The 26,592-nt window shown below is 26.8% G+C and overlaps 2 protein-coding genes and 1 non-coding gene across 18 annotated transcripts in view; all 3 read left to right on the top strand.

Moving 5' to 3' along the window:
- Nucleotides 1-5,054: 5,054 nt before the first annotated feature.
- LOC126901786 (uncharacterized) lies at nt 5,055-11,486 on the top strand. Its single transcript, XM_050678532.1, has 6 exons — nt 5,055-5,202; nt 5,308-5,452; nt 5,515-5,628; nt 10,788-10,834; nt 10,948-11,092; nt 11,155-11,486. Exons 1-6 carry the CDS (start codon nt 5,107-5,109, stop codon nt 11,442-11,444), a joined length of 837 nt encoding a protein of 278 aa, XP_050534489.1. The 5' UTR covers nt 5,055-5,106; the 3' UTR covers nt 11,445-11,486.
- Nucleotides 11,487-11,904: 418 nt separating this feature from the next.
- On the top strand, nt 11,905-11,976 carry Trnad-guc (transfer RNA aspartic acid (anticodon GUC)). The gene has a single exon. It is a non-coding gene; the product is annotated as a tRNA-Asp (tRNA).
- Nucleotides 11,977-15,468: 3,492 nt separating this feature from the next.
- The window catches only part of LOC126903179 (collagen alpha chain CG42342), a 57,359-nt gene continuing 46,235 nt past the window's right edge, over nt 15,469-26,592 (top strand). For all 16 annotated transcript variants that reach the window (XM_050681222.1, XM_050681215.1, XM_050681224.1 and 13 more), the window contains exon 1: nt 15,469-16,028. In XM_050681222.1, the coding sequence (XP_050537179.1) occupies nt 15,779-16,028 (250 nt within the window). In that variant the 5' untranslated portion in view covers nt 15,469-15,778. The remainder of the gene's footprint in view (nt 16,029-26,592) is intronic.

Below are 26,592 nucleotides of genomic sequence, written 5' to 3'. Positions count from 1 at the left end.
TTTTTTTTATTAAGTTTAATGTCTGTTTTCACCATGAAGATAAAATAAAGTCCGAAATTTTTTTTTACCATTATAAAGTATATTACATTAGCTTTAATTTAAGATATATATAAAAGTGTCAGACCTTCCGGAACACTTTCAAAAGTTACGTTGAAAAAGTTCTACTTTCTATATGCATTTTTATGTTTTGAATCCCCCCTGTATTTAGGGAAATGGTCCGATTTAAAAAAACAGTATGTCGAATGAAAGATCTATATAAATACTACTTCTCATAAAAAAATTGTAATGATTCATACATTTTTCAAAAAGTTATAGCATAATAAAGTTAAAAATGGAAAATACAAAATCGAAAATTTTCACACAAAAATAGCATTCGGTAGCCATTTTCACCATGAAGATAAGATAAAGTCCGAAATTTTTTTTTTTCATGATAAAGCATATTACATTAGCTTTAATTTAAGATATATATAAAAGTGTCAGACCTTCCGGAACATTTTCAAAATTTAAGTTAAAAAAATTAATTTTTTGTGAAAAAGTTGTCATTTTAAATCCCCCCTTGTGGGCAGGTTAAGGGTTAAATTTATGAAAAAAATATACCAAATGAAAGGTAATGATATTATGCATCTATATAAAAAAGAATTATATTGATATGTTCATTTTTGAAAAAGTTATAGCACTTTTAAGTAAAAAAATTTGAAAAAATTTCGAAAATTAGCGATTTGTAAATTTGTCATTTTTTTGGAGGTTTCCCCCTTTTACGGGGAACGAGGGAATTTTTTTCAATTTTTAAGGGTAATGTCTTCGACTAGATACGATTTGTGATCTTTTGACGTATCATTGAAAGAAATCGNAAAAAGTTCTACTTTCTATATGCATTTTTATGTTTTGAATCCCCCCTGTATTTAGGGAAATGGTCCGATTTAAAAAAACAGTATGTCGAATGAAAGATCTATATAAATACTACTTCTCATAAAAAAATTGTAATGATTCATACATTTTTCAAAAAGTTATAGCATAATAAAGTTAAAAATGGAAAATACAAAATCGAAAAAAAAAAAAACACATCTTAGTAAAACCAATACCTTTTCAGCTTCGCATCGAAGCTAAAATGTTTTTTAAGTACTTCTAAGTTGTATATTCTATAACGTAAAAAATAATAACAATAATAAAAATAGAAATATTAATATTATATTGAATATTAGTCTAATCTTGTATATCCATAATAATGGTTCATGAAATTTAATTAAATTATAACAAAACGTAGAGCTTTTCACATTTTTTTCACTATTAACAGTAATTATAGCTATTTTTATTTAATCAAACATAAAAATTACATATTTTTAATTCTTATAAAATTTCCTGTCATCCATTAAACAGCTATAATTATAGGCCAAAGCAAAAAAGTTATAGAGTAGTTTTGCTTTGATTTTTGTCAATATAAGCTTTAAAAATCAAGTATTGTTAGTTAAACTTGAGAAATAGATCTCAAATTTTGCAATTTACTTTTTAAATATAACATATTAGAGTTGTAAATGGAATTTTTTAGAAATTTCTTCTTTTCGTTTACGATTAATTAATTACATAATTTCCTGATTTTTAATATTTAGCGATTTAAAAAACTAGAATCAATCTGAAAATTCTAAAATCAAATTAGAAATCAGCGACGAAATTCAGAATCTATTTTCATATTGTTTTGGCAAATAAAATTTTTGATTTTTTTTTTGTAGAATCATAACATTGTAACGTGAGTTAGTCAGGGAGATTTTTTAATATATTTTAAACATTTTTGTGCAATACTGTTCTTTACAAAAATGGGTTTTGGGTTGTATCTTTCTTTTAACAACTATTGTTAAAAGAGTATGGTAGATTTAGATAGTATTTTAACGTCAAGTTTTCTGCTACCAGCCATTCTTTCAACTTCTGTCTATCCTCATTAGTTTCAGTATAATCGCGCATGTTCTATGACTGTTAAAGTCTCCTATAACAATATTGTTCATATATCTTTTAAAATTCCAGGGAATTTAAATTCGTACGATTGGACAGGATATTTGTTTACTGATGTTATTAAGCAATTTTTTTAATTCGATGGTCATTATTTCTCTATTATTTATTTGACTAAATCCTATTGATTTTATGACTAAATTAAGTTTTGTTAATATTATACTTCCACATTATTTGTAAAGTAATTCTAAAGCTATTTGCTATGTCTTTTTTGGATGCAAAGTACTTATCATATCTATTCTATACAATGCTCCAACAGTATCTTTAGAACTATATAGTACCTCGATGTTAATTAATATAACTGATAGCGCCAAACCTGAAAAAGGGCCGGTTTAGGTAAGCTTTTTTATTTATCCGCTGGAAGTAAGATTTGTTTATGACATATTCTAATCTGGGTTATACCGCTATGCAGGGTAGCTGCGTGCAGGTTCTTACCATCCACTCATTTCTTAACCAAACGGTATTAACTATAATGTTGAAATCTATAATTTTTGAAAGTTTTATGTTCAAATGTATCTTTATTATATTGCAGTCATGAAAAATGACTCGTTTTTTAATTATAATTTTAATCTGAACATAAACAAAATGTGTTTAAAAATATGCAGATATTTAGCTATTTTTACATGCTTAAGTAAGTTTCTAAAAAAAAATTAATCATTTTAATATTTTTTATGTATTTTATTTTTGATAAAAATTGCCTACAATTTTATTCAAATTTTAACAAAGCAGCAACTGTACATATATACAATAAAATTTAATGATATATATTGTATAGCGATGAAAATATTATGTACTTATTAAGTATAACTTTTTTTATGATTCATTTACAAGATCATTAGATCTTAATGAACCACTTATTTAATCCAAAAATAAAAATATAGTTCCGTTTTTTCCCCAGTTATATACTTTTTTTAAATGTATTAAATATGAAGTATTTTTCATGTTCATCTCTTATGCTTTATAAAGGTGTCAAATTTATTTTTAAAATAACTGTATATTCAATTAATTAGCTTATTTAATTAATAATGATCTAACTAAAAAAATGACTGGTCGGATCAGTATTTCAGAATTTATTAACAATTTAAAGTAAGGACTAGAAGTAAAGCACAGATGTTGCTATTTTTATCAGTAAACATAATTTGATTTTACTCGTCTTCCTACGTAGACATAAATATATTAGTAACTTTTAAAATATTATTTTAAAAGCTGTTATAAATCAGTCATTTTTTTTGTTAAATCATTATCTAATAAGAAGCTAGTTAATTATGTACGTTGCCATTTGAAAAAATAAAATTTTGACAAGCGGAGAAGTGGTAACAGATACAAAAGAAAAACACATCATAGTAAAATTAATACCTTTTCAGCTCCGCATCAGTTAAACAGTTTTTAACCGCAGTTAAAAATTCAATATCATTTTAATTTTACAATTAAATAAGATGTTTAATAAAATTTTGAGAATCCTATATACAAGGTGAATTACTTTATCGTTGACCGCTATATTTCTACCAAAATAATAATAATTTTGACAATATTTAGCTTCGATGCGAAGATATAATTTTTATAATGATGTGTTTTCTTTTTGGTGTCTTTCAATGAAAATTCTCAGCTCTCACTTAATTGATCAACGTTGAAAATAGAAAAAAAATATGTATTAAAACTTAAACTTAATTAAAGATCTTTAATTGTACATTATTATTGGATAAAGAAAAACGTTTTGACGATATACGATATAACAACTTTTAACCAATATTTCAGAAGTTATTAAAATTTTTAAATAGTGACTGGATGCAAGGTACGGAGTATGTTTTTTTAATCATTAAATATCATAATTTTTTCAGCTATAATAGACTCAACAATATGGAACAATGTACTGCTGTAATTTGCAATTCGTTTTCTGCTTGCATACATTATGACTCTAATAGTATCATTTTGTTATTATATAAGTTAAGTTCTTACGTAATCGTAAATAGCTCCAGTTTCTACTATTTATAGTAGGCGCATCATGTTGAAAAGTTGCTAGAAATAATTTTGATGTAAGAGCATTTTTTTAGAAATATTGTAGTATTTCATAATTAAATTAAAAAACTTCTTTGTTGTTTTTTAGTAAAATTATTCTTATGTGCTTGTATTATTTGCAATAATAGCAACACAGTTTTATTCTTCATCAAAAAAATAATCAAAACTATAAAAGCTATTTATTTATTGTATAGAATTTGTATCTGATTGTAGTCTAATTTTATTATAGAATTTGTTTTAACGATTTGTAGCTGCTGACAGATATAATTCTATTTGGATCTACATAATTATCAAAGTTAACGACTTTACTTCTTAACAATTTTAAATCATTGATTGTAAAGAAAAATGTTGATTTAGTAAATTTTGAGCGAAATTAACTGGTAACTTCAAAAAATTAAAATAATCTTCAAAATCATTATGACGAGCAGCAAGATCATGATAGTATTAAGCTAAGCCATTATTAAGTAAGTGACTATAAGTAATGAGAATGGTTTGATTCACAATAGCAGATGTATTCGTTAAGCTAAGCTTTACTTTGATAATTTGGAGTAACTGTTGCTTTTCTGTAGATAATTTCAATTTTTAACTTGGAGTTGTTAAATGCGTGTTTAACGTTTATTAATGTTTTATGTTTTTTTCATGATATTCTGTTTAACATGTCATCCATATTATTTATAAGAAAAGTAAATCAGTTATTAAATAATTAGTTATTCAACTCATTGGTGAAGATTCAAAATTTAAGTATTTAGAAAAGTTACTGAGAGTTTAGTGGGGGTTGGAGTTCCTTCAACCCTCACAAATTTGTTTAATATAAATATTATTTAGAAAAATAATTTAAAAAAAAAAATAAATAATTTTAATGATTTTGGTTTAACATTAAAAATAAATTATATGGTATTTATGTAATGATTTACTGTTATTTTATGACAAATCGAAATTTGAGCACTCCGAAAATGTCTTGAAGTTTATTTATATTGTATTTAATTTTCTTTTATTTAAGCAACCTATTTAATAAATATTATAAATAAAATGAAAAATTGTCAAAAACAACTCATATTTTTATATTAAATATTTTATTATTTTTATATTATGACGTCGAAATTCATAATGTACATTCATATTATAATTTATATTTCAATATGGGCGATACCTATATTAACTGAGCCAATTCCACGTTTAGAATGGGTAATTTGATAATTGAATTTAAATACCGACTACCATAGAGATTTTTAAAAAATCTACATTTCAATTTTACAATCATTTAATTAAACATTAATATAATTTACATAGAGCGAATATGGAAAGTTACAAAATGCAATGAATAATTTTATTGTAAACAAACAAATTACATTGGACAATTTTGTAAAAGCTTTGAAAAAATGTGGAAGTAAATACGATGATTTCAGGAATAAATGGATTATTTCTAAATGTGAAGGTATTAAATAAAAAAAATAAATTAATATCGTTTAAAAAATTAATGTATTATTTATTTTTTAGGTAATCGAATGTTGAATGTAGAACCACTTTTATCATTAGCAACTGATAATTATGGAGGTCAGCAAATAAAAAAAATTGCCACAACTTTTAAAGCTTTGGATAGTAATAATGATGGTAAAATTGCTGTTTTAGATGGTTACATTATATGTATACTCTGTAATCTATCTATAGAAAAATATATTAGTACTCCTTATCAAAGCAAATCAATTTTAGATTCATTAGAAGGAAAAAATGATAATGTTAGCTCTAATTGACCATAATATATATTTTAATATATTATAGTTATTTTTTAAATATATATAGTTATATTTTTATAATAAAAGTCTATTTTAGTATATTTCATACCTGTAGGGGGATCCGTAAGGATCACAGGCTTAACAACTTTGCGGACCTAGTTATCTCAGTGGGAGTGGATGGTACAATCTACCACTGCTAATAACCGGTACTAGCATTGTATTATAGAGTACACTAATTAAGAGGCAAACAACACTCTCACCAGAAGTATTTATTCGGGAACATGGTAATCAGATTATTACAAATAGTCAGACAAACTAAGGTCCTGTATTTTGGTTAATAATAAAAATCAGCTTAACAATGAGAACAATAGAAACCCGTTTCCTGACTTACTGAACACCCTGTATATTGTGGCAACATTAAGCAATGCTAAAAATATTATATTAGCCTTAGTATACCTACTATATGAGTCTTTAAACCCAGACAGGGACCTAATAGCGCTACTTAATTATTGTAATAAGGAAATTTAGAACTTATTCTTTCCATACTATATGTGGGAGCAGTAATATCAACCAAAGAGACGAGGCACTAATAGATCTACTTTTGACTACAAACATAAGTATACTGAATAGGGGTAATGAGCTTACTTTTATAATCAGGAACAAGCAAAAGTTATTGATCTATAAGATTTTGTTGTCAGTTCGAATGCACGGTTAAGTATGACGTATTTTATGGTCGAAGTAAATTTATTGTGGGGTTAGTAGGTAAAGCTGTACGACTAAACATTGAATTTTTTTTAGGGAGGTGGTGGTGGGAGGTGCATTATAACAATTACACGAAAAGCCTTGTTGCCTCTTGTCTTTTGATTAATGTTAATCAGTTCAATAATTAAGCGTAGTACTCATGGCTCGTATCGGATAATGTTATTGGTAACGTTGGCCATATTGTGTGGTTTTGGGTTGTTATCGACGTTTTTATCACACCCTAAACACAATCTAGTAAGTCAACAATGTGGCGCTGTTTTGTAATGAAACGGGACATGGTTGTCTTGAGCATCGTTGGGGATAGATCAACTAATCTAATTTCTCTTCAAACAACTACATATATATCATATCATTTATAAATTTTTGAGTTACAAGTAATATAGGATTATGCTACAGTGGAAAAAAAAATTAAAAACTGATCAAAAAAGGCACTGCCCGGGTTAAAACTATATTTAAATAAAAAAAAATAACGATATTTTACTGCTGACTACAAGTTAACGATTCTGACAAAAGAAAAGTGCAAATATACATATTTGTATAACTTTATGTTATTTATATAATATACAAAATACCTTTCGGTAAGAAGAAGAAGTAAGATGGCGGATAGTGTAAGCAATCGTAAGACGTCAGAAATAAAAGAGAACGTTCACCGCCAGAGCTCAGTGGTCGTCCACACTCCAGTAGATAGATTTTGCACCATAGATAGATAGCATAGGGAACGCTAATCAGACTGGGCCCGCGGTATAATAAGGCGACTGATGAAAGAGACGAGGTGAACGTGCTTTGAAAGTGCTTGGTGAACAGTTAATAATTCCGAAAAATACCCAATTAGATCATTTTCTAATGTTATTAATTAATTTATTGTTCTTTTAACGAATTCAAAAGATAATTGTTGTAAAATAATTTTAAAGTTATTATTTACTTAAATAATCGAACAGTTTTTTTTTTCAAAAACGATAAAACCAGCTATTAATAGACATTAAAAATAACTAAAATTATAACAAAAAGTCCCAATTGCACAAACAATTTTATGCAAAATAATATCGTTAAGAATTAAATGTATAGCAATAAAAAGGTAAAATAGTCTAACTCAGTATGTTTACTGTTTATAACATATTTTTAATTTACACTATTACTGTAATTGTTGTACACAGTAATTAGATTTAAAAATTTTATAATATCATATTTAATTCTAATAAATTAGTAGCTACCATAGTTGAAATATTTTTTAAAAACCGTTTTGCTATTTTTGTTTTTCAATCTTTTCATTTTACAATTGGTCAACATATTGTCTGTTGACTTTATACCAATTGATTTATACCAAATAGATGATTGCACTAATTAGTTCTAACGGTATACTCCAAAAGGGATATTATTTAATATGTTCAACTTTTTTGAACTAATTAACAATAGCCTAAAATTTTTTCTTGTGATAACTAAAACTGAGGAGACTGTGTCATTGTTACATACGATTTGTATTGATTGATTATTGACTGGAGTTAAATTGTCAACAGTTAATTTTTTAAATCTGCTAATTTTTAGATAAACAATTAATAATATATCAGTATTTTGCACTACTGTTTCTTCTATAGTTAACCTCATTGCTTCTATTTTATTTTCGAGTTCAACAACATTACGTTTATCTTCGCGACGTTTATTGGGAACTTGTACAATAATATATTGTATAACGTCTGTTACAACTCTTTCGTTGATGCTGAATAGTAAATTTATTAATTTATCTTTATTGTACAATTAGGTAAAATTCTAAAATAAAGTTCCTCTCTTAGCTCTGTTTCATTGATAATTAACAATATATTTTTGTCCACTTATTCAGTATTATTTATTTTGAAATTGTTGAAGAACGTGAAATGAACTAACATAAAAACGGCCCAAAAAAAATTAAAAACAAAATTGTTGCAAACGAACTTAATACGAATGCATAAACGTATGATATTTATTTTTAATATGTATTTCTAAAGATCCAAGTTTAATGATACATAATTTAATTTTCAAATTATTAATCGAATTAAAATGAACCATAACACCATGTACTTGCACTTGAAAATAATAACTAAATTGTAGTGTTAAATTTTATATGAATTAAATAATTATCATAATTTATTACTATATCAGATAATAACATTAAAATAAAAAACTCAAACGAGCACTGGGGGGTCGCGGCACAGTGGTGACGTTGCATAGTTGGATCAAGTATAATGATATCTGACAGCGATTAAAATCACTATAAAAAAAAAACGCTTCGATGCAAATCTTTAGATAGTGTTTAATCTTAAAAAATTGGTGGATTATTCCAAAAGCTACATGATCTACTAGTTCCTTATTAATATTCTGATTAAGATAACGTATGTCGAATGAAAAAGGGATTATTAAAAATATTATTTCTCATAAAAAAATTGTGTTGATCCATACACTTTCCAAAAAGTTATAGCATAATAAAGTTAAAAATGTAAAATACAAAATCGAGAATTTTCACACAATAATAGCATTCGGTAGCCATTTTCACCGTGAAGATAAAATAAAGTCCGAAAATTTTTTTTCCCATAATAAATTACATTACATTAGCTTTAATTTAAGATATATATATATATAAGTGTCAGACTTTCCGGAACACTTTCAAAAGTTAAGTTGAAATAGTTAATATTTTGTGAAAAAGTTATAATTTTGAATCCCACCCTGTAAGCAGGTAAAGAGTCAGATTTATAAAAAAAATATACCAAATGAAAGGTAATGATATCATGCATCTATATAAAAAAAGAATTATATTGATTTGGTTATTTTTAAAAAAGTTATAGCAGTTTTAAGTAAAAAAAATTGAAAAAATTTTGAAAATTAGCGATTTTTAAATTTGTAATTTTTTTGGAGGTTTCCCCCATTTACGGGGAACGAGAAAATATTTTCAATTTTTGAGGGTAATGTCTTCGAATAGATACGATTTGTGATCTTTTGACGTGTCGTTAAAAGAAATCTTTTCGGTGAGAGCTGAAAAAAAGTGGTAACAGGCACAAAAAAAAAAAAACATATGATAGTAAAACCAATACCTTCTCAGCTTCGCATCGATGCTAAAACACATTATTTCATAAAGATGCTTAACCTTCAGATGTCATTGAAAAATATAAAGTTAGTACCCTTATAAAGGATAAGGGTAAAATCTAAAAAAAATTTTACCTCTTATAAATTGAAAAATGAGTTACATTAAACAAACCAAAAAAAATTTCTTAAAAAATATTATTATTCTAATAGAAATTTAGTGGTCAAAAATTAATCAATCACTCTGTATATTTTATCAAAAAACTTAAGTACCTAGATAGTTTTTTTAAACTTTAAATTAGCGTTTCGATAAAGAATAAATAGAATATTAATTTACTTTAACTTATTTTATCACCAGCGGTGTAATAATGTACCTAAGAAAATTTATAAAATAACAAATTTGTACTTTGAAAATTGTTTATTCTCTAAGGATAAACTGGAGGTGAAGTGCGGGTCTATTTTTTATACTCTAAACATTAATGAATCCACACTACTTCCGCATTATAATATAAAATTTAATATCTTTTAAAGTACTATTACAACAGTTGTTATACAGTTTTTAAGAATAATTTTTCTTAGATAGATGATTGTTTGTAAGTTAGTTAAACGTATATATATATATATATATTTTCATTTAAAAAGCTAAAGTTAATCAAATTTTAAATGGTAAAGAAGGGGAGTAGACCAAATTGTTTACTGATATTTATAGTACGTAAGATACTATTAACTTCTGAAAAGAAAAAATTGTATTGTTCTATATATATTTAAAGATATTGTGTGAGTCATAGTTAAACATAACTTATCATTTCTATTAGATTCTATTACTTTGGCAATTTTGAGGATTATAAATTTAGTAGATATATATTTGTTAATAATTATTCTAAAACGTTAAAAATGATGTAAAATGAATTATATAATTTGTAGATAATTATTTACTACTACTTTCTGATAAATCGAAATTTGAACACTCCAAGTACGTTTTAAAATTTACTTATGGCACACTTAAGATCCTATTAGGTTATAATTGTACATTTGTTTAGTTTGGAAGGAATCAACTTTTTAAGCTTTTTTTATTTAACAACTTAGTTAATAATTTTTATAAATAGTAAAAAAATATTTTATAAATTATCATTTTTAGTTTTTTTAAATGTAACAAAGTATTTATACTGATAAAGAGTAAAATGTCAAAATTAATCATGTATTTTCATATTACATTGACTATTTTAGTTTGTGCGATACCTACATTCGCCAATCCAATTTCAAGTTCAGAATTGGTAATTTAATAAATGAATTTTAATACAAAATAAAATAGAAACAATTTTTAAAAATCTACATTTCAATTTCATAACCATTTAATAAAAAATAAAAATATCTAATTTGTATTTAGAATGAATACGTACAGTTACAGTATGCAATGGATGATTATATTGTAAATAAACAAATTACACTGGACAATTTTATAAAAGCTTTGGAAAAATGTGGAAGTAAATATGATGACTTTAAAAATAAATGGATTAAATCTGGACCCACAGGTATTATACAAGAAATTTAAATAAATATCATTCAATAATTGCATGTATTATTTATTTTCTAGATGAACGATTGTTGAATGTAGAACCACTTTTATCATTAGCAACTGATAATTATGAAGGTCAGCTAAAAAAAAAAATTGCCACAACTTTCAATGCTTTGGATAGTAATAATGATGGTAAAATTGCCGTTTTAGATGGTTGCATTTTATGTTTACTCTGTAATATTCCTTTAATAAAATATCTCCGTTTTACACATATCGACAGAGCAAGCTTAGATTTTTTAGTAGAAAAAAATATTATTAAAATTGGTGATAACGGTAGATTTGCTCTACGGCAAGATATGAATAAATAATTTATATATATTTTTTAATTACACATATTTCTATAGTAATTATTTTTTTAATAAATTTAATTCTTATATACGTATAAATATTTTTATATATTATACATTTAATTAATATTTATTTATTAATAATGTTTTGCATTGATTTTACTGAAAAATATTTGTTATATATTATCAATTGAGTATTAATTTAATTCAAGAATAAACTAATCATGAAAGTAAAATAAAATTTAGAATGTAATGTTTTTTAGTTTCAATGCGAAGCTGAGAAGGTATTAATGAGGGAAATTTCCAAAAATTTGTCGATTTTTAAAATCGGTAATTTATTTAAACTTCCACAATATTTTTAAAAATTATCAAAAGAAAATAATTTTTTTGATATAACGGATGTATTTTTCTTTCATTTTGTAATAACTATTCAAAATCTGACTCTTTACCAATACACAGGGAGCATTGATACAAGCATTGATCCTCGGTAGTATAGTGGTAAGTATCCCCGCCTGTCACGCGGGAGACCGGGGTTCGATTCCCCGCCGGGGAGACAGTTGACACGACTTGCGTCGCAAAAATGTGGTCGACACTGGTTTTGAGGGTAGAGCCCGGGGGCCGTTTATTAAATGAGCGACAACAGATTATTTTAACAAAAATAAAACAAACCGAAAAGATAAACACAGTAATAATAATCTTCGCATAATATCGCGGCACTTTCGCTGGCGTCGACGACGCGATGTCCGGCGTAATCCTTGGACGGCTAAAGGTTAGCAGCGTTGTAGGCGACGGTGCGCGGGTGCGGTTCGGTTGGTCGGCGTTGTCGCTTTCACAACGGGAGGAAGACTCTCGCACCATTTGCGGCGGGTCGTCGTCGGCCGTGCGGCATTTGCTGGACTTTGCACCGTAGCGTATAACACGCGGTGTTGGTCAGTCAAATATTCATAGTAGGGCGACGGCTGATAAAGGTGGCACGAGTCGCGGGGCATCGTGTATAACGAAGCGACGCGGGCCGTGTCAAAATTATGCACAAAAATTATACTTTTTTAACATAACTTTTGAAAATGTTCTATAAATACTCAAACGTGTGTTTAAAAAAACGCTATGTTATGCACTATAAATTAAAAAAAAAATTTGTCCTTACAACTTGTCTTCTGTATGTATAACTGCAATTTTTGGTGTTAAATAAATGCTAAGATTGAAATATTTACAATTATATTCCGTATAGTTATATCTAATAGTTACATTCTATAATGTAGTAATAATCAGAAATATTGAGTTTCACCAATGATTTTATCCACTGATATGTAGTTGATTTTCATTTTAACTTAGATTTAGTTATTTATTAGTTTTTTCATGTGTAAATAATCTGTTATTTTTACATATTAAAAATTAGAAGTATTAGAAAAAATCTGATTGCAGATTTGAAATCAACGTACAAATTGATTTAGAAAAAGTATATTTTAGTCACTGATGAAAATCCCTTGTACACTTGTAAAAACCAATTTATTTATAATTGTTTTCTGAAAAAGTTTGCATCATGAACTTCAGTTTTTATAGTCCTTTGCCATAGAAAAATATAACAACTTTATAATTTTTTATAATTACTCCGTAATATTAAATTATTGAATATCAATTTCATAATAATATTAATTACTATATTAATTATAGTTTTAATAATTAATGTTATAAACTAATAAGTATTTATTCATATATTAAACCTATAAATCATTTTCACTTTTTAAAACTGTCATAACTTTTGAAAAATGAATGCATCACAACAGTTTTTTTTATACCAATTTTTATAAAATTTACATGAATATAACGTGCATTAATTATAAATTTATACTTATTTTGCCTCCTCGAAGTTCAAAAATGCTTCTTTAAATTTTTGAATTAGTTTAAATTGCCCTTTTTATCTACCAATTTATATATTGTACGATAGTTGAGTAGAGATACCATATTTTTATACGATCGGAGTACGATGTTCGAACCCCCCTGTCAAAATAACTTTTTTTGCCTTATTTTTAAATTATATTTTGAGGTGGCAAAAAATTCAAAGTTCGTTTAATTTTTATCTAATTTATTTCACAATAGCTACCCCTTGTGAGAAAAAAAATTCTTATTTATATTAAAACATTTTTCTATATGGTTTTTTTTTTGTGTCTGTAATTTTTTTAATATTTTTTCAACTTTCACTTGATCAATACGTCAAAGAACACGATTTTATTCTTGTTGAACTTAAAATCACCATATACTGGAAAAACCACTTTAATTTTAGAAATTCAAGCAAATATCCCAAAATTACGCTAGTGTAAAAACGGGCATTTCAAAAAAACTTTTTTTATCAAATATCTCCAAATTAATAGGATTATAAAATTCGTTTTTATACTGAATAATTAATTATAAATTCGTTTTTATATCACTAAAATATAATATTTTTTAATTATTATAGATCAATATATACCTTATTAAATTACACGTTTTCGCTGATTTTTGATGTCTGAAATTAGAAACACATAAAAAAATTTATTTAAAAAAACCATTGTTAATTAAGTTATTATTGATTCTTAAAATATTCAAAATAATCCGTGCAAAATTTTAATTCTTAAAGACATTTTCAACTTATTTTTTTAATACTTTAAAGTTGATTTATATAAAAGTTTATAATTTAAAAATGTTGAATTTTTAAACTTAATTTGATCTCAAATTGCAAGTTAAAAATTAATAAAATTAAATAGAAAATTTTATGAAGAATAAAATATTTTATTTTTTTGCTTGAAACTTATATAATTACTAATACAGTAAATTGATGAGGCAAACTTAACATTTCGTTAAAATCACCAATTTTTGTTATTTTTATTGTAATAAATCATTTAAGTAGAAATATTAGTAATCATTTCTGTTCAACTATTGGTGTTTAAATAATTATTTATATTGATATACTGCACATAATATATTGTGTTTGTTACGTATATTTTTAATTAAAATATATTTGTTGATTATTCATAAGTAACCTAATAATAAAACAAATATTTGTTATATTAATCAAAAGTATTTTGTTATTATTTAGTCCATATTCGTAACTTTAATTGCAGATTTGAAATCGATGCAAAAATGGGTTTAGAAAAGTATATTTTGGTCTTTGATCAAAATTCCTTGTACACTAGTAAATTAATTTATAAGTAATAAACAATTTCTTTTGAGAAGTATTATTTTTTTGATGTGTATGTCATAAAAGTAATAACTATTTTATATTTTTTTACAATTTCTCCGTAAAAATAGTAAATGATTAATATCAATTTCATATTAATAGCATTATTTAATTACTATAATAAATATTTATTCATATATTACACTTATACGCCATAAAACTTGTAATAAGGATATAAATAAGGAAATAAGAGTTCATTTTGATTTTTGAATATTCCATCAATTTTTAAAATTAAACACTATTCATAGATTTGCATCGAAGCGTTTCTTATGATAGCGATTTTAATTACTGTCAAATATTGCCTATACTTGTCCCAACTATGCCATGTCTACACTGTGTTATCGTTTTTTTACCTCCATAAGGTAAAGACTTCACGATAAAACTAAATTAATATTTTGCGTTATCAAATTTGTTTGTGAAATAACAGCTAACGACCTAGTAAAGTTGGAAAAGCTCTTGTATGAATAGCAACTGATTTCTTTCGACATTCAATTTAAAATATCAAGACACAAAAAGTTGGAATAATCAGTGTAAAGTTATGTTTTTAGGTACACATAAGTTTTCATACAAATTCCATTTACTCTCCCCAGAACGGCCCAGAGGGATTCATGTGCATGGCACCGTTATTAAGATGTTACATCGAATGTGTGTGTGGTAAAGAATAAGGTAAACATCACTAGGAGGAAGACCCATCCCTCAAGCAAGCATTTTCTAGTAAAAATATACAACAATCTACGCGTGGATTCCCGTCGGGCGGCATCGCGTCGAGCGCTACCAGCCCTCTTCCACACCCCTCTTCCCTCACCTGCCCATCAAAACAAGACCGACGGTCGTAGTATTGGACCAGTCTGCCGCTGTCGCTCTCAGTTAGTACTCGTACGTCTGACCTTCTGCGCTGACTGTCTGTGATACGATCATTTTGACGTCGTTTGTCTATCATTTCGAATTTTCAAAGGCAAAGTGGTTGTAATTAATTGATTTTTTTTTTCGCCGTCTATCGAGTGGTCTTTTTTTATTTTAATATTGTTTAATTGATTTTTCGAACTTAATTGAATCTTTTATCCGTGTGATGTTTGAACGAGAGCAGGCAATTGGATATCACGGAGATTTTCTCACTTAAGCTTTTAGGGTTGTAGAACCGATGGTGGCAGCGGACAAGGATGACCGACCGGTTCGACAATCGTCGACCGGTCGTTGGGCTGCTATCTTAGCAATATGTTTGGGTATTGCGATTTACGCGTGGCACGTGCACACATCATTGGAGTATCGTGTGACCGTGTTGGAGACTGTTGTAGCCAACATGCAGCAGCAATTGGCAGAATATCAGATGATACCTCAGCCGCTCAGAAACAAAAGGGATGCGACAGCTGGACAATGTCTGTGTCCACCTGGTAAGTTATTATAAAAATACAAATTTTGTTGATTTCTGGAAAAAATACGAACTGAGGAATGTATGCTCTGTGACCTTGGATAGCAAACTGTAGTGTACTATTAGATATTTGATAATAAGTAAGAGTGCCGTAGTTCATTGTAACTAAAGCTGATGGTTTAAACTTAATCGTTTCCAGTTAAATTAAATGATAATTACTTAAATCAAGTATTTGTATTCAATTATAATGTAACTTTATAATTTCGTTTAATAATAATTATAAACCAAGAACAAAATTTTGATACCCGAATGAAAGCTCTTTTCATCATAATACTCTCGGATACATTATTCCTATTGTTATATGAAATATTTTATTGAGGTAAACAAATGGAGATGACTTGCTTTAATGTATAATTACAATATAATACCGGTCTTATTACAAGAATGGCGGATAATGATCTCAGGAAAGAGGTGCTTGAGATTAATGTGCTGGTCGTGTTAAAATTTAATAACTCGCTTCAACAATCTAATGCGATTGTTAAACCTGAAGAAATCATAGCTACTTGTAATATTACAAATATGTATAGGATTCGCAGGCCTTGAAAGATAAATAAGGACCCATTCTCTCTAGTTAGTATTTATAAATTGTGAATATAACAGATGAGTGATAATTGGTCGGTATATTCAAAAGCACACATTAGTTTTAATTACTTATTATGTCATAATCGTTTACATCAACTACATAATTTTAATTACAACAATAAAAATATCATAACAGCTCATACTTACTCCCGAAAAACTCTCAAAGAGGATATTTACTTTTCATAAATTATCACTGAGTTATATTTTTCAGTATTATCAACAGTGTAGGAAATCTGATTGTAGATAGATAGGAGATAGAGGATAGAATGGGGTGTTCTACGAGCAGGTATTGGTTTGCCGCCAAAAAAGGGTGATTTTTCAGTAGAAGACCTCACGCAGTGCTATAAAATATTATGGCATACGTGTAATAATAATATACGGGGATGCAAATCAGCAAAAGTCTCCAATAGGATTTTGGCAAATACCCTCGTTTGGAATTTTGATTAATGGATGATCCGACATCGTGGCCTAAGTTTTATGGTCCGTGAAAGACGAGGTGTAACACCCTCCCTGCCACTGAGATTGTATTTATTTTATTTTTGTCCGCGTACACGCATAATAACCGTGTTATACACAATAAAGTATAGAAACATTTTTTTATATACTCTCTTCTACCCGCATAATAATGTATGACACTTTGAAAAATCAATATTGCAAACCGGTCCATGACATACCCCGTGCCCGATGTTCCATCAAACGCGCTTCCCTCGTTTATGATGTGTGCATTAGGTTGTTTGTTGTCAAACACTATACATATAAGTGCTTTTCTTCTTTTATTAAACTTGGTTCCACCCCATAATCGTTATACACCTATTCGTTCAGAGAGTTTATAATGTAATAATATATACACGTACGTTCAACCACATTTGTCCCCTGGGTTTTGACAATAGGCATTGGGATCACAGCGGCGGCGGCATCTGGTGCCTTTGGCAAAAAATCGAACAGTCGCATGTGTCTGTGTGACTCGGTTGGATATTTGATACCTTTTTGCAAAATCTCACATTTAAGATTCTCTATTGACGTCACGACATCTTTTTTATGCTACCAGCCCTGAAATGGCATAATGTAAAATATTTTAACTAGTAGCGCAACAAAAGCGTTAGGATAATTCTATACAGTATAGTTATCAGAATAATGTTTTTTTAGGGTATGACGTTTATAGTAAATGACAAGTTTTCATTAACTTTACGTTAAACAAAATAGTTTGTTAAATAAATTAACAATGACGTTCTTTAATTTTCACCAGTAGATTGCAAATTGGATCCTCGGGCTATTGTAGGGATAAGGTTGAAACTACACTGTAGTTATTACAAATAATGTTGTTTGTTAAAATTCTAAATAAACCTGGTTTAATCATTTTGACACCCCGGAGCACACATTTCCTAATTTAATTTGATATACGTGTGCACTAATAGAGAAATATTGAGTATTGTATACAAAAAATACATTTACATAGAAATCGAAAAATGTATTATTCAACTAAGATAATTTTACTTAGGAGATTAATTTAACTACAAAAATTTATATTACTAACATTGGGCGATACAGAAAAATGTTTTATAACGCAATTTAAATATTCTTGTTCAATTAATTTCAAATATTTTTTTCTGAAAATTTTCAAAAAATGCTAATTATTTTATAAGTACTTATATATTCTAGATTGAAACGCAATATAAACAACTTATTTATGTAAAGTTTTAGTGTAAATATTTTTAATAAGATTAAATAATATTTTGTGGAAAATATTATTATTTAAAAATATTGAAATAACAACTTATACAAAATCACTTTTCTTTAAGTAACTATTAACTTCATAATAATACAGTAAATAATATATTTTTATTTTATTATATAGGCTGGTATAAAGTTTTTGAGTTAAAACAAATTGTTACAACTTTGATTTACTATGAAATAATAAAATAATTACTTTATGTTCGATATTTAGTTAATTTTTTGACTTGTATTAGTTTTTGAATTAACATTAAATTTCTATTACAAATAATATAGGTTATATAAAATATTCAATCCCCATACTATTTTAAGTTAAATATTAAAATAATTTTCTAATTATTTAAAAATAAATTTCGAGTAAATAATTGTTTACTTTAATGCTAAGCTGAGAAGATTTTATTTTTTTCTGTATGTTTTATTAATTAATTAGTGGTAGAGTAACATAAATATTTATTTCCACGAGGAAATCCCTCATAGTTTTAAGGGTATATAATTTTCTCAAATATTGTATTCAAAAAAAGATTTTCTCTTCTTTAAACGTTTTTCATAAGTCATTGTATAGCGAACAACGTTTATTTATTATCAGAGGAAGAAATAATTTGATGATAAGATATATTTGTGAAAATCATCGCATTGCACTATTATTGTAACCGTAAATTTAAATGGAGTGATTTGAAATATATATCTTTGAAAGTGCTCCTCTATCACAAAAAACCTAATATTATTTCATCATTTTAAAATGTTGAAAATCAAAATAACAGGGTTACAATATTTTTTTTGATAAAACAAAGGCACAATTTCAATATTATTATTATTATTAAACAAATTCAGCTTTAAATATATAAATAAATGATAAATTTAGCATATTGACCAATATAACCCTATTTACAATTATTTTGTTGGAAAAGCTGATAAGTATGCACTAAACTTACTTTTTACGCGTGTTATAAACTTTATCTTGGTATATATTACTTATGATATTGATCTTTTATTGTTAGAATGTAACATAATTATAATTGTAAGTTTTACGGTCAAATTTACAAATGTAGTAAACAAATAATGAATGATTCATAATACGGACTAGAATGACTCATTGAAGTATAAAAAAGTATTGAAATACTATACTTTTTTATATTTTTCTTTAAAAACTATGCAAAAATTGTTTATTTATTTTATTGATTTATACAGTTTTGTATGCAATTTAAAAATATTAAAAATTACAAATTGAACACGTAATTTTTATATATGTTAAAAAAAAAATACTTTAAAAACACTAAATAGGACAAGACGTATACAATAATAAATTTAGAAGCGAAAGGGAATATAAATTAAAATATTATTTTTGATTCAACATACTAACATGATAAAAGTCATAGTCAAAGTTTTGATGAGATTAGTAATATATTTAGGTATGTTTTTTTTCATGACTGCAGAGTGGTTTTTATTCAAAATTAGACGTAAGTAAAAACAGAGATAATGTTAAAAAGAGAAGATTCAGCACTTCAAAAAAAATTTCCCGACATTTTTTCCAAGTAAATGGCATTTATAATTTGACGAGGGAATACGGCAACTCTTTTACTTGTTTCATTTTATTTAGAACGTTAAAATACCTATTCAATGGTCATGACACTTTCATAGAGAAATATAAATGAAATTTCACTCATTCTCACTTTTTCCTTATTTATTTTTGATAAGTACGTATTTTGAACATGTGTTGACGTAGTAATGTCCGCTACTCAGTCGCCTCCCTCTTTTTGACTCAATATATAATCAACGGTGATTGTAGAATTTAACTTTGATTTAGCCTTGTATTGCAGTCTTAATAAACCACTTGGGAATAGTCTATAGGAAAAATATTTATACTCGCTGATTATTTGTCGATCGTACCTCTCAACTAGAGTCGAGGGACTATAAAGTGAAAATGGACGAATATTAATAGCTCTAAGGGTATTGAAATTCCTGTTAAAAACTAATGTAATAATTTTCATAATATGTACACATTCATTCGCATGAACCGAGTTTCTCCAGCTCCTCTTTGTCTAACCATATCGCCATTAATTCATTTGGGCAAGAGCGCATACGTACAGGAGCTATAACATGTATATACAAGTATTTCAATTGTGGTTTTGATTACCTGTATCCGGTGTATAGTTCACACAAATAACCCATCCGTTCCCATGGTTCATCGCCCGGATCGACAGCACAGTAGATGACACTTAAATGATGTTATTATTTTTGGTGGTAGTTGCATTATAATTATTATCTGTGTCACAATATAGAGATCATATTATATAAAATATTGAACTAAAATTGTTTTTCTCAAATTAACATTATCCGTTAGAATTTATTTAAAAAAATTTTCTTTCTGGCCATTTCTGGCGAATTTTTAAATTGAAGAAGAAAACAGTGGCTAACATTGTTTTTTTTTTTTTTTAATTGCGATGTGTAATAGTCAATTTAAATTGTTCTTTGTTTTTTTCTTTGACTATTTATTTATAATTGATGTCATTTATACGTGATGACAGCACTCTACACCAATCGAATTCTAAGCATCGTTGACGAAAACGCTGTCGTGTGCCGTACATTTTATTCATAACGTGCTGCGATATATAACCAGCGATCCATTTTAATTCGGTTGTCGGCTATCAACGAGAGAATTTATCGTCTGGCCAGTTAATTGCACGTAACTTGGAAAAAAGAATGCATAGCAAATGCTATTGGCACTGGTCCAGTTTGAATGTGCGTATAAGTGAGTGTTGGTACAGAATTTGTTATACGTATGAGACTGGAAATTACAGACTTATATTGTTTTAGTGTAATTTTAGACCGAGAAATTTTAAAAATCACTCCAAAAACTGTTTTCTCCTTTATTACATTGTAAAGAGACTCTAAATCCCCAAAAAGCTTGCATCCATCATTGTAAATCGTCTAGAAACTGGCGACCAATCATTGCCTCATACATCAACACCAATAATAGATTCTTCCTTGTCGTCTGGTTACTATTTTTACTCGTAAGCGACCAACGATTGTCTTTCGACGAATCAGAAGTTGATATTATTTAAAATACATAAAAAACTTTAAAGTTTTCTTGACACCTTTTATGAAGTTTTATGGAAATTATCAGTGTCAACACTACGGATTCGTTTTTAATGAAATGTTTAATATTAACTTGATTTCATTATTATTTTGTAGAAGATAGTAGGAGCTGTAGTTTCAATATCTTAGCCACATCAACTCGGTCTAAACCCTTTGGCTGTGTTGATTTATTACTTTGTTCCGGTAATAGCGTAGAGTGAAACTTAATAAGGGTACATAATTCCGGTTCTTGTAAAAGAACAAATGCAGTATATGAATTTGGTAGTGGTTACTACTATCCTTGTATATCATTTACCGTGTGGAATATTATCTTTCATAACGATCTTCATGTTTTTAAATGGTTTTTCAATGATCAAATTTTTGATTATAATTCTTATTATTTTACTATACGTAATTGATATCATATGATAAATTGCTTACTTATACACAAATTTGAACTACTTAATCGCCGAATATAAGTATTACCAAGTGAAATAAAAAAAAATTATAATTTGCAAAGGAAATGTAATTTCATCAAAATAGTAAATGTATTAAATAATTTCAGACTATTATTTTAGCATTAATTAAAATATTTATTTATACTAATTTTGATCGTTAAAAAATTATAATAGTCTCAGATTTAATAACTAATACGAATTAAAGAAATAAACTCGCAGAATAAATGTATACTTATAATTTAATATTTATAATTTGTTTAATGCATTAGGAAGCTTTGAAACTAATTTATCTTTCATTTGCATTGGAATTATAACAAATAATATCACATAAAGAAAAAAACATTTTTTTGTAAGTTTATTTTTATTTTTCATACAAGAGTACAGAAGTTACTAAACAAAAGCTTGTTAAAAAAAAACTTTTTCATTCATAAATTCTTAAAACTTAATTATAGAAAGTCTTTAGACTCCAGTGGACGTGATTTAGTATAAGATATTTTCTTATGAGTAAACGTTAATATTTTTGTTGTTAATTAACTATAAACATAAAACTTGCCTTATCAGCTTTGTAGATTTGTCATTAAATTAAAACAATTTGTATCAACAACGCTTATTAATGATATGTTTAGAAGATAGTTCACTGTATTAAGTGTTCACAATTGCCATAAGTTCATTATAAAAATGTATAAATCTTATTTTATACAATGCATTGTTATAACTTGGTTATTTTAGCGTGTTTGGAATAAATACAAAAAGTTTTGAAAAGCTTATAATGTGTATAATGTATTATTAACATATATAAAGGTGTTGAATGTGTTATTAAATTGACTTATTTTAAATTGCAACTTGCAACTACAAGGTTTTTCACAAGAAGCATTTTACGAACATAATAATTTCTCTCTATTAATAAAGATGACGCGTAGAACGCAAGAGTTTTGTTTTAACTGTAACAAAGTTTATACATTACATAGCTTAGAAATTAAGTAATTTTCAACTTACATTATCTTAGATTAAAATATTCGTTTGGTTTTTTTTTATGTTTTGTTTTAATCAGAATCCCCTTCCGTACTTGGAAATATCATAAATACATTTTTACGAAAGTTACAAAATTAAAATGTAAGTATTTCTAGAATAGAAACTAAATGGATGAATTTATAAGTCGTGTAACGTTTGGATTTAGAGAGTAACCAATGAACCGGTAATGAACTTGTGTGTTAGCATTATAATCGGTTTGATCGCGATGCAAAGGAAAATAGAAAATGTTTATTTTAGTAAATACAAGAGTAGTTTTTTGTACCTAGAACAAAAATTTAGGTCAACTATCTACGGGTGGGTGTTCAAACCTTATTATGTCATGTGTGGTTTGTATAATACATTTTTTTTCTATAAAAGTACATTCATTATATCTATGCCACATTGTAGACCCAAGAATCTGATAAATTTGTATGCGTACAATCCATAAAATACAAATTTCGATGAAAAGTACAAGTATTTATTATTATTTCTTGATATGTTTGTATATCTTATTTCATTTTTGGACTCAGTATTATAAAAATAATATGAATCGCACAAGTAGATATAAACCGGTTTTTGTCACAAATTTTTTTTTCTTTATTCGCACTTAGATCGTGTTTCTAAACTAATGATTAAATAAAATGATAATTGGCTTGAACAAAATTATTACAACGTCTTTGAAACAATTTTATTAAACAAATCATTTTTTGCATATTTTCAATATATCTGTACGGCATATTAAATATATATTATTTTAAAATAGAGATTTTTTAATTCAATTTTATTTTTGATTTCATAAATATAAAACGTTTCAAGTTTTTTGAAATAATCGATTACTATTGATTAAACAGAAATTGCGTTATGAACGGTTTTGTTTTAAATTTACATACTCTCTTTCTTTATGCTTATGTCTTATGTAAGTAAAGTAATGCCAGCTATATAAATAATTGAATTTAATTTATTAAGAGATTTCAGCTAATTTTGTTGTTATAATTTTATTATAATGCTCTTAAGTATAGGACTTAGTAAAGCTTTCGATTAGTTTCTGTTAAGAAATAATGAGACAATTTGTTTTGAATCTGATTACGCTTTAAGGAATTTAAACTATGAAAATCCTATCTCTTATTTTGTCATAGTATAATTATAGTTAAATAGTTATAAAGCATCTCTAAATAGTGAATATTTACAAATGAAAATTCAAGGTGCTTGAAAAGTAATTTCAATTAAATTGTATTATTGTTTAATCAATATTATTGATGGCGTATATAATGTCTAATATCTTACAACACTTATGAATAGTAATAAATTTACTAGCAACTCATTTACTTGTAGAGACTTTAGTGTAAAGTGAGAAACTTTGTCACTCCTTTGTTCATTTCTCCATAAAACAACTACTTTGCACTTCAATCGAATTGTGTAACCAAGTTTCTTGAAATTATTAAGCCATAATCTCTGTTAATGCAATGTATTAGTATAACGACACACAAATCTGACAGTACAGCAATGTAAATTATATGTGATTTAATAAATGTAATATTCATAGAATCCAAAAAGTTTTAAAAATATTGTTAAATTTATTTCATTAATTGTTTAGCAAGTATCTCCATTTCAATAAATTATTTTAGATTTTTTTTGTTATTTTTTACTCTTAATTTTTTTTAGAATAAATGATACGACAAAAAATAAAAATAATCTTTCAAAAGCTGTCATTTTATCACAAACAATGTCTTTTTTTTCTATTCTTTTAACAATAGTACTTTTTACTCGCGTTTAAAACTTATGTACATGAATATTTTAATTTAACAAAGTACTGTACATCACAAATTCAAGAGTAACATAAACGGTGTAAAGTTATTACATGATGTAGAAAATTACTCTATTATCTACGGATATTCATGTAAATATTATACAAAAATTTAAACTTCGTACATGATGTTTATTATTAAACTTAGTTTACCCCAGTTTATAAGCAGCTGTAGTATTAAATTAATATACTTAAAATGCCGCCAGAATTCAAATTCTACCCCGAGTATTTAACAGTAATTAAATACTTTTTAATCGATATAGAGAACCGTGACAATAGAATTATAACATCATTAATCATTTAAACCGTCATAAGTTCTCTAGCTCATTCATTCTGATTGAGTAAATTATGAAGAAGTGCAGGCAATATACTTCCACACTCTTCCCAAATTATAAATACGGTTTGTCTTTTGTCGTCTTGTATTTATTTTATATGTTACACTGCTATACTCAACACCTTTGCGTTTCCATCCTATTAGTCTTTCACCGTATTGCTGACTTCGGTTATTAATCTTTTTTTATTTTAAATTTTGTTTGGGATACGCTTTCTTTTCAATATTATTTACACACAAATAGTGATGCAGTGTAGTCTTATTTAAATATTCGTTTCATTATAAAGAAATTAACATTTGTTTTTTTAATTTTTATATCTTATAAATTTTCTACTCCAGTATTTTAAATGGTTCTTGTAATTGTGCAAATGAAATTAATTAACTAAGGATTTTGTTAAATCACAGTGATCAGTGATCGTTGTTCAGTTTTAATTTAGAATCATCTTACAAACAAACGTTATCTTAATTATTCGGAACGATAGCTCAGATATTCACTTATCTCAAAATAAATAAAATTAAATTAAAAAATAAATCAAGTGAAAATCTTTTGCCGATGAATAATTTCTTAATAATATTTAAATGTATGCATTTAATCTAATTATTATTTACAAACGTGATTAAAGTCTTAAACAACCTTATTGTCTTAAAATGTATTATATTTTTAAGTTTTCATATATATAATTATAATTTTAGATTTTGAAGTAGCGTTTTATTTGTTTAAAGCTTCTAAATTTAATGTAAATTATTATTATCATTAATTGTGTTGCACTGAATCGCAATATAAAAAATTATGTAATGAATGAACTTGATAAACGAACGCTAATGTATATATCTACATTTGGTATTTTCATCAGTAGTCACATTTAAAAATCAAATCTCATTCTCAGCCAATATATTTTGGAGTCACAAAATCTACTGATAAAGTAATACATATTATATGTGTTGTACCATTATTTTTTAGTAGAAATAATAAAACATTACTTCTTTAGGTTAAAAACAAAACAATAATATGTACATGTCATAGTTACAAAATTGTTTTAATCATAACCTGTCAGTGCAATAGCATACATGTCAGTACAGAGGGATTAGGGGCAGATTTTATTTTTTCTCCCCATTTTCTAGATGAGCACGTTTACTTATTACAGTATCCGAACACCACAATCAACGCGTGTGGTCGGTTTTAAATTTTAATAACAATAATATTATAATGGATTGATCGTTTACTAATTTCACGGAGCCGCGAACTCACGTCTATTACGTATCGAGGTAAAAAAATGGATAAGAAATCAAATTGATGCAATGTAATGAAACCTACTCAAAATCTACGCCCCTTCACTTCTCCTCCGGTGGTTTTCTGACTCCCGTGTGTGCACAACTCACGGTAAATAGTTATTTTATTCATTGCAGCTCCTTCGTCTCTCGTTCTTTGAATATCTTCTGGAACGCCGCGGGAGATTTTACCGGTCATGCATTTAGTGGTAGATTTATGCCTATTGAGTATTATAGTCTGTAATAAATGCAATGGTCAACCTTC

This window comes from Daktulosphaira vitifoliae, unplaced genomic scaffold, assembly GCF_025091365.1.
Source record: "Daktulosphaira vitifoliae isolate Bord-2020 unplaced genomic scaffold, ASM2509136v1 Scaffold_3, whole genome shotgun sequence".
In the NCBI taxonomy this organism is placed as follows: Eukaryota; Metazoa; Arthropoda; class Insecta; order Hemiptera; family Phylloxeridae; genus Daktulosphaira; species Daktulosphaira vitifoliae.
Note: the sequence above shows the minus strand (reverse complement) of the source record. Positions and strands in the feature narration are given on the sequence as shown.